General features: G+C 41.6%; 1 protein-coding gene across 3 annotated transcripts in view; it reads left to right on the top strand.

The window, feature by feature from the left end:
• The first annotated feature begins 9,696 nt into the window (after positions 1 to 9,696).
• Positions 9,697 to 10,180, top strand: part of SYT9 (synaptotagmin 9) — a 68,983-nt gene continuing 68,499 nt past the window's right edge. For all 3 annotated transcript variants that reach the window (XM_057410946.1, XM_057410947.1, XM_057410948.1), the window contains exon 1: positions 9,697 to 9,964. In XM_057410946.1, coding sequence (XP_057266929.1) covers positions 9,817 to 9,964 — 148 coding nt within the window. In that variant the 5' untranslated portion in view covers positions 9,697 to 9,816. The remainder of the gene's footprint in view (positions 9,965 to 10,180) is intronic.

Raw genomic sequence — 10,180 nt, 5'->3', positions numbered from 1 at the left:
ACAAGAACTGAATGCAAATATTGGCCTGTAAATTATTGAGGTCATTACCGTGTGGATTTAGATACTTTGATTAATGTTAAGGATTATGACAGATAGATGTGCACTTAGAAAATAAAGGGTGCTCACATTTTATCAGCATTTATTCTTTTTTTATGAGCATCAAGTTGTTGGACAGAAGGAAAAGTTTGAAGACCCTTTTGATGAACACCTTAAAAATGTCTAGTTGCTATCAATGATGAGATTAAAAATTCCGTACCCTTGATAATTTGGCATGTATGTCAAGAAAAAGGCAAGTTCTTAATAATTTTTTAATTGTATAAATACAGAAATATGTATATATATTATATATATAAATATATATAATAATTTTAATTTAAATATTAATAACCTCTTTGTTAAGTGAAGAAATTTAAGTCACCTTTGACAGTTCAGTGAGGAAAACTACCAATAAAAAAATCCTATCACACATTTCATAGATTGCGCACATTTATACTGGCATAAAATATACACTGAAAAGTAGGCATATCTGTCTGCTGTAACAACTTTGTATTTTTTAAATATAAACAAAAGATGAAGTGTGATAAATTAAGTTTGTCCACTGTGTGATTCAGGAGGAACTGTAAAAGTTTCATATCCCAAGCCTTTCATTCAATTCAACAGTGCAGTACTAAAGTAACCCCCTAATTATCCATGCTTATGCTACACCAGGACAGTTCAGACATCATATGAATGAAATAAATTTGTTTCTGAGGGAAGTGAAATATGCTCCAGCTACCCATTAAATTCTCTTCAACCCCAGTGGGAGTTTGAAACCATGACTGGTTCTTTGGTCAGCTTTGAATTGCATTTACAAATGGAAACCTGCAGTCCAGAGGACTAGATAAACTAAACTTTGAACTAAGATCACACAAACAAATTTCAGAACCAATTCTGCAATGTACTGAAATGTTCCTATTGTATCAAATCATACCAAACACCCATACAGATTACTTTGCTTTTACCAAATTTTATGAGTAAAGCCTGTTCTTCAGTGTAAATATAGTCACCATAGTCTTCACAATGAATTTGGTGGGAATTTTACTGGATGTTAAATGGTCTGAGGTGGGCTGCTTTTGAAATAAAACAAGCTTTTATGTTTTGTCTAAGCTTAATATTCAACAGCAACTGCAAAGGTACATTTTTTTATTTCAGAAAAAATATTTTAAATCAATTCTTTTTTTGTTTAAACCGCTTCTAAGACATCAAAACAAAATGCTTTTGCATGATTTGCATTAAATATAAAAATTCATTGCTCACCTGAATTTCTTCCTTATCCACCTAGATACCCTACTATTGCATAAAAACTTTATTTTCTTTATTATTTGTAAAGTTGATTATGTTCTGTCCCACTTTTCTATTTAATTATATTCACCTTCTATTTAAAGAAGCCAGAAAACCTAATGAACTTTTCCACAGTCAAAAGATCATTCTCTTCTTTTAGAAAAGCTTACGCAAACATCTATTTCTTTTAGCATTTGCTCACAGGTCATAACTCCAAAGCATAGTTTTCTAAGACTTTTTTGTTTGTTTGTTTGTTTTGTTTTTCTTTTAAGGAGACCCTTCAGCTTGTCTATATCTGAGACTGCAGTATCCAAAACTTGCATGAGATGAAGCCTCAACAATTTAAAACATGGATCATTCTATCCTTAGGGTAGATAATTCATTCTTCACTTTCCACTTCCTAATGTGGGGGGAAGGTGCAATCTACTTTCACACATAATCCTTGGGGACAGGCAGATGCCTCAACAAAATTCAAAACAGCTCAGTTACTGACCAAAGAGTTTGTTGGAGACAGCCTCCTCCAAGTATAGCCCAGGGGAATGCTGAGATCGGCACAGTATTTTACATTTTCCCTGTGTCTTGCGGACTGAAAGGTGGATACCATTATCTACCTGCAGTACTGCTTAGAATCCTCCCCTAAAGACAGACACTCTTCAAGGAGGTTAGCATCTAAAGATACAGCAGATAAAATGACAGAACCTCAGTATAAGAGCTAAAGACGACACTCTTCCAGGAGGTTAGCATCTAAAGATACAGCAGATAAAATGACAGAACCTCAGTATAAGAGCATCTCATTTAGATCACATTCCAAAAAGGCAAGACTAGGAGTCAATTCTTTGCAGGACAGATTTTTGCCCACAGGTTCTGGCTCACAGAAAAACTTAATAGCCCAGTTACAGACACCCTGTGCCCTCTGCCTTACTAAAGCAACCTTATCCCTTCTGGCTGAAAAGACACTGCTCTGTTGAAAAGAACTGAAAATTCACAGTGCCAAAAGAAGAATGCACATGACACTTACGGCTAAGATTAGCTGACATAGGATGGGGAACATTTCTGTGACAGCTTCAATACTTAAGAAGAAAAGTATGGAACATTGAATCTCAATTTCCTATGTAGTGGTCTACAGTGGATTTTTCTTCCTGCAGTAACTAATAGCAAAAGCAAATCCTTCTCACATAGCAAAATAGGTGCTTACCATCCTTTGTTTCTCAGCAAACAACCCATATGTTCTCCAGACACTGATAATTTGTAAGAGTTTATTTTTTAACATAAACTCTGGCAAAATATGAAAGTTCAACTGCTAGCAATTGCCAATCTTCCCTAGATTTAGGCAACAATATATTTTGGGAGTATGACTCAATAAAGCATTCACATGAGCAAGTAAAGCAGGTGGCCAGGACCTAGCACATAGCATCAGATTCATCAGAACGTCCTCAGAGAAGGAAAACAGCTCTTAACTGTTTGGGGAGATGATCAGAGGGTGGAAGAAAAACTGGTCTATGTTGTAACTATTACCAATTACATAACCAATAAATCAAAGTTCAGAGTCTATTGCCTCAGCATCGCAAAAAGATATATAAAAGCCCAAACTCTACTCTTCTATCAAAGCGTTTATCATGCTGTTGCCATTAAGTCTCAAAGAAACTCATTTACACACAGGGCCTCAGTCATAAGTTATGCCTGCACCAATGGAACAGCTTCCCTGAGTTTCTGTCAGAAGTATCTCATAGAGCCACACAATTCATTTATTCACCTGTTTCAACTGCAGTAGAAGAAGTTGGTTGTTAGTCTGTTGGGAAGGGAGATGTCCAAGCTACCCATAAAACTCCTGCTGTCTTATGCAGATTTACGCTGGGCACTGGGTCCTGTGGTTGCAGAGGACAGAAGACCAGCAGCCACTGCACTGAAGCACCGCAAGTCACACTGCAACCAAAATGGCACATTCAGCTGGAATTCTTTAACCTCCTTCTTCAAGTGAATTAAGCAGAAGAGGAAACTGAACAATGTTATTTCTGTCATTTGTTTGCTTAGTAACAAGGCTGTGACCAAGTTATGAAAGCTGGGTAGTTTCAGGATAAAGTTTTTCATCTTTAACTGGAGATTTGGGAAAAGGATCCTACCATCTTTACTCACACAAGCAGTACAGGAACATTACTGCAGTCAGTTCTGATTCAGTGATAACTTGGGAAGTGTCTAACTTTAGGGATATGGATTGTTCTATTTAATTAAAACCAGAAGTATTCTGGTGATTGAATCAAAAAAGTACGTGCATGTGCTTCAACTCTGATTTTACATTATTCAGTGCCTTTAAGGTTTGCTAAGCCTGGTTCAGGTTTTATATACAGTCCTGCATACTAGCTAAGCTCTTATTTTTCTCTTTTTCTTTTTTCCTGACAAGCTACTTTCAGTGACATTTACCACGTCATCATTCCGCCTTGCAGAAAATGGGATCTATTTTTCTATGCATTTACAAATATTCAAATGATATAAAGATTTTGGTTTTTTTTTTTGTTTGTTTGTTTGTGGTTTTTTTGGTTTTTTTGTTTTTTTTTTGTTACTTATTGACTACAGATGCATAAAGTACAGGACCAATTCCTATCTTATCTGGCTCCTATTAGCATGTTAACATAAACAACAAACTTCATTGCTATATCTGGAATGAGTAAGACACCCCATTTTCAGGAGATTCTTTTTCAATATCAAGCTTCCATCTTCCTTAAGCTTCAGCATGTGAGAGGAGGATACTAGAAACAGTGCCTCAGAAAAGAACAGAGTGATGGTTGTCCAGGTTAACGTAGGAACACTTTTCAGCATATTCCCCTTTTCTAAAAAACAGTCCACCAAGCAATGTAAAGGTCAACACTACTCCTCTTTAACCAAGAATGACTAGCTACAGCCGCAGCACAGTTTAGGGGCCACACTGTAGCAGTAAAAGACAGATATCACAGATGATGCTTTTGTTATTGGATCATCCTTTTCTTGCAAGGTAAAACTAAACTGATTATTTGATTGCTTCTGTCTGGGATATCAATTTCCTTCTTTCACACCATGCCTTCATGTGTATTTGTAAGATTAAAACTTCAGTAATAAAAGCAGCATCAGCTAACAGGCAAATATTAGGGGAAAGTGTGATAAACAATACCCAATAGCACAGGAACAAAATCACCAGACCTTAGAAGTCAGAAAAGACGGCTTCATACTCAGCATGTTGACTCCATCAACTTCCACTTGACTTTCTTCAACATTTGGGTCCAGTGTCAAATTCTGATTTACAGTTGCATAGATATACACAGAACTTCAGCTAGAGAGGAGCTCAGTGTAGCTCATACATGGCTATGGCTCCTCTTGGTAGCAGGAAGCTTTTTTGATGGTTCTACGTATGTTTATTCACAAGATCAGATTGCTGGCAGTAAGGGATGGAAAGCTGGACAAAATTGCAAAGGGGAGATAAAAAACACTGACTTGTGGAGACAAGACTTTAAATCCATGTGAGCAGTCAATAACAAAAACCACAGACCACAGACTTGGGAATTCAACAGTTCTCCTCAAGCTCAATTCACTCTCAAGACTGAATTATTCAGTACACATTTATTTATTTTTTTTTTTATTCCCCAGTAGTGTTTGCAAAAGCTGCTAAAGAAGAGATTGTCAAATTAGAATTAGAGTTAAATCAGAAGAGGTGTTTTCCTCCCTCTTTCTCTAGTTTTGAGGAAGCTTTCTTAAGATAGATGAAAATAGCAGGTGACAAGTTACAGCACCTATAGTCCTCTCCTAACAATGTGAGGTGTATGAAGATCAAGAAAAAAAACCCCAACCTGGCTATCTGCTATAAAGGGGTCATGAAAATGATTCATCATCTGAAATAGCTTGTCTTCATGTTACACTGTTTACAGTCTTCTGGGCAGTGTCTTCTACTTTGAGCTTGCATCTCTTCCCTAGGCAATAAAGCTTTGTCCAACAGCAACATGGGAAAAAAACCCTTCCCCTAAAATCCCGTTGATGAGCTACAGTAGATGTAAAGTAGCTGTCTTGCTTTTTCTCATAACCTTCAGTCAAGCAATGCATTCACTATCCACACTCCTTCAACTCACTTCATAAAATCTAGCTGAGCCCCAGTTGTATCAGGACACTGGCTGTCAGATGTATATTCCTAATCCCCTAATACAGCACAGCTTCTAGTGAGGCTTGATGGTATCTAAGAGATCTGACATACTTTTTTTCTGCTCAGTGAAGGACAGACATTTTGCTCTTCCTCCAGGACCTGCTGTGAGAAAGCAACCAACCTACCTACCATAATTCAGAATACTCTGTAATGACATTTTACCGATTCTGACTTAGAAACAGCTCACAGGCCTCCTGCAGAGGAAAGAACAAAGCTGTGTACTATCCAGTGTTTAACACTGTTTTTATGCATTATGTTTTAAAAATCTGAACAGATGTCAATAAAAGACATGTGACTCTACGTAAAAAGCCTTAAGATTTTATAAATACCTTAATGAAAATACACCACCATCCCTTCTCATGTTGCTGTAACACAGTATTGAACACTGATCTCAGAATCTTTAAATGCCTCCATATTATTGCCTCTATGGAAGAATAGCTATCAAGGTTTCGTAAGACATTCCCTCTAGTTAACACTGACCTGTGTCCATGTGACCTCTAGCAGCCAATGAGTCAAAAGCCCAAAGGGGGGCATACCTATTTGCTAACTACCTTCCCTTTAAAAGCATTCCTAAAACCTTCTGTGAAGAATAACTAATGGACCTTAATAATAAAGCTGCCCAGAAAAGCACCAGCTCACAAACACTCAGTAGTCATTACCCATGTTACTATTTCTTGTATGTTCACCTGAGCACTTTCTACTTTCAAGGAGTATAAAAAGATATATCCATTAAGAACAGAAGGTAAAGATTATATGCATCTATGAGAGACAGTCAGGCAGAAAGTCTGGCACAGCCAATAACAAAGATTTGATAGGCATATCAATCTTTGGTCCTAGAATGGCATTTCCCTTCTCCAGCTGGACTTCAGCACAAGGGCATTCTTTAACCATAGCAATGTCCTCCTTGATTTCTGCCTTTTCTGTAATCACAGAGTTCATCCACTTTGATTTCTGGGAAAAAAAAAACCAAAACCAACCTTGTTTGTTTTGTTGTGTTTAGTAAGTTGATGGCTCTACATGTTTTCCTGATTACCCAAAATACACTGGCCTCTTTCTTCCCTTTTGTTAAAGAAAAGGGCATTAACATGATGAGCTATATCCACGTATTTGTGGCCAAATGTCATTCAACCAGTTATAAATAGTTGATACTAATCTCTGATATGTTCTGGTTGCAGCATAGCCATAATAAAAACTCTGATGCAAGCTGCCTCACTTTCTTCCAGAAAGGCATTTGTTTCATCAACGCCTTAGCTTTGAAGATGATTTCATTGCCAAGCAACCCCTGTGTGACTGCCAGAATACTGGGGGAAAGCTTTATTTCAAGAAAAGAAAGAAGAACATGTAAATTGATGATGACAGAACTGTTGGAGGTCAAACAGTTAAACTTATTCTGACTTCATGTGTAGCAGTCTTGGGGATTTTTTGGGCTGCTCTGAGCTAAACAGCAAAAAATAGACTTATGGTCAGTACAAGTTGTAACTTGTAAGATAAAGTTAACAGGAGTGATCCACTGCAATGCCCTTCTAGGACAAAAGTTAATTAGTACTACATTCACTAGGGGTCTCAAACACAACACAAGCCCCTGAATTGGCAAAATCTTCAGCTGACACAGGAGAAAACTCACCACAACTAGAAGTGCCTGCAAGAACAGAAACATGCAATCGATGAGAACAAATGGCAGATAAAATCCAGCTCTCACAACAGGAAGGAAAAGTTGCACTTGCTTTGAGACACAGCAGATTGCATTTACTGCTGTTATCTCCAGAGAGAGACATGGGAAATTGCTCAGAGAGTACACTTAGTACCTGCCAGAGCTTTTGAGAATAGATGCCTTTGGTTACTAGCAGTAATGTCCAAAAATTTAATTGTCTTTCCTCCACCAGATTAAAAAATTTCCAACCCTCACCATCTGTATTTACAAACATCTCAGCACCTTCAAACTGCTGCTATTTAAAAAATTAGGCAAGATATTTTAGTTAAAGGAGAAAGATACAGAAATTACTGCTTCATCACTAGCCTGTCCAGAGCTCACTCTGCAGCAAGCCAGATTCCCAAGCTAGTGATGGGCTTGTGGTCCCACAGGATAAAAACCACAGTCTAGTAAATGCATTAATATCACATTGCAGTTGATCTATTGTCTATCCTGGACAGAGTACAAGCTATACAACAGCACAGCCACCTAGATCAGGGCCAAACTACCAAAATATAGCCAAATAAGCTGCATGAATAAGTCATGATGCACAAATTGTACAGTAATTCCAAACCTGGTCTCACATGTGATCGCTTGAAGACTTGGACTGTAATTCACTAATGTCTCCGCCTGTGGTCTTTGATAGCTCCTCTTTCCTCCTCTTTATTAGGCATTGCCAGCTCTGTCCAGGACTCGGATTTTGTGCTACAGATGTAAAAGTTCCTATTCCTAGAAAACTTACATATGCACAAGTAATTCACCAGCCCTCTTGAAACTGGTTTTCTCAGAAATGTATTCTGGTATTTCTGGTTCTAACGAGTTCTCTAAATTTTACCCTTTCTTCACTGAAGCAAGAAGAGCAGCATTACTGCTAAAGCCTCCTCCCTAGTTTCAGAGAAAGAGCTGTGATTGACAGCACCTTTGCAGAACTGTACCTGCTCATGCTCAGAGAAGTAAGCCAATCACACTGGTTATTTCCAGCACCAAATAAATATTTGTGGAGCGCTTATTGAAACTAGTAGGGAGTTTCCCCATGTCTAGATGTGAAAACATATACTTAATGTTATAATAATCTCCCAGTTTCAGAAATATGACAGCAACAATTGTAACAGCTACACATCATTTTATTACATATTTTCTTCTCTAATAACAAGCCAGTGTGAAAGAGTTGCCTGTTGATTGATGGAATTATACCGGGCTTATACAATCAAGTTTTACAGACATAATTTTTCCGTTAGAAGGGAAAAAGTAATGGTTTTAAGACACAAGCAGTGCTGCCAAATCACTAAGAGACAACAAGCTATATCAATATACAATTTTTGTTAACCTCTACTCCATTCACAGAATACACCTTAACGTTTCAATGATGCACTTTTTCCTTAAAAGAAGGGAGAAAATAAAAAGTTTCTACTAGAAGATGTTGCTGTCTACATGCTTTCTAGAACCGTTATTCACCAGCCTTCAAACAGTAGGCTGAACATCCATACCAGTCCGAACTTCCCAAGCTCATCATGGCCTCTAACATTTGCTTAAACTATGACAAAAGAGGGGAGGGGGGGAGGATCACGTTAAATGAAGCAGCCATTTCTCAGCTTTTCCCTTCATGATACCCACCAGCCTCCCTCCCTACAAACCCAGAAAGCCAAGCAGCACCTTACAAATCTCCTGCTTGTCAGGATAAACATGCTTAATGGCAGACAGATTCTCAGCCTTCAGCTCCTCCAGAAGGCTCTCCTACCTTTCCCCTCAGGCTATGGCCGGTTGGCAGGTGCCTGAGATTTCTCATGGGTGCTTTAACTCTTTCTAACCCATCACCCAGGCCAAACTATGAACTCGCTTAAGAGCATCCTCCCGTCCAGAGTAAATTTCTAACGTTTTCTCCTCTGCTAGGCTCCCGACAGTGAGGACACACATTATTTATCGACTGTAATTTCAAGACAATTAGCTGAGTGAATGGAGTAATTTCCGAACAGGCAGTGGGACGCAGAGAACATACGGTATTTATCAGACTGTTAACATTAAACGCCCACCAGCAAGGCGGAGGTCTGGGGCTGGCCGGCGATGGAGGGCAGGATGTTGAGGATCTGCCTACAGGACCTGCGCTCAGGACCATCCTCCATCACACCCTGCGCCGCTTCTCAAGTTTTCCTCCGCACCCCTTTCCAGACACGGCCGGGTCGCGGGGTGCCGCGACTGGACCCCGCCGCCGAGAGGGCTCCCACGCAGAGCGCGTCTAGGGCTGGGGGCCGCGGCCTGGGGCAGCCCTGCCCTTGGGGGCGGAGGGGCGCGGCGCAGCCGGGCCGGGAGGAGGCACGGCCCGTCCCCGCCCGCTCCCGCCGCGGGGAAGCGCTGCGCCAGCGCGGCCGCGGCCCTCCCCACCCTCGCGTTCAACTGGTGGGACCCTACCGTCCACCCCGCTCTCCACCCCCGGCAGCGGCGCGCAGGAGGCGGCGGGACGAAGCCGGCGGCGGGGACGGGGACAAGCGGCGGGCTGCCCTGCTCGGCCCGGCGGGGCGGGCGCCGCTAGCTAAGGATGCGGGTGGCGGCCCGGCGGTGCGGGCGGCTGCAGGCGGGTGGCGGGCAGCGGCGCAGCGCCTGACCGCAGGGCTCGGCTCCTCTCCGCTCCCGAGGATGCTGCGGGGCGATGCCCGGCGACAGGGAGGACGAGATTTGCGAGAAAGCGCTGCAGCTCCTGGCAGAGCTGTGCTCCGTCGGGGCGGTGGAGAACGAGAACTGCCGGGATTTCATCTACTACCTGCGGGACAGAGCCCGGCCCCGCCTCACCGACTCAGGTACGGCCGCCGCTGTTGGCCTGCAGGCACTGGCGGCCTCCCCCGTCCCCTGGATACCGGAGGAGGGTGAACATCCCCCGGCGTCCCCCGGAGGCCGGGTGCCGCGGGGCGAGGCCTGCCGCTGGGTGCGAGCGAACGGCAGGGGAAAGGGGCTCCCGGGAGTGTGTGGGAGGATTTGCCCCGGTCTGGCCGGCGGAGGATGCTCATCCCGGCTCG

The sequence above is a fragment of the Pezoporus wallicus genome, unplaced genomic scaffold, assembly GCF_028554395.1.
Source record: "Pezoporus wallicus isolate ANWC-B61680 ecotype Strahan unplaced genomic scaffold, APGP_CSIRO_Pwel_v1 contig_5958, whole genome shotgun sequence".
Lineage (NCBI taxonomy): Eukaryota > Metazoa > Chordata > Aves > Psittaciformes > Psittacidae > Pezoporus > Pezoporus wallicus.
The sequence above is the reverse complement of the archived record's forward strand: the minus strand, read 5'-3'. Positions and strand labels throughout refer to the sequence as shown.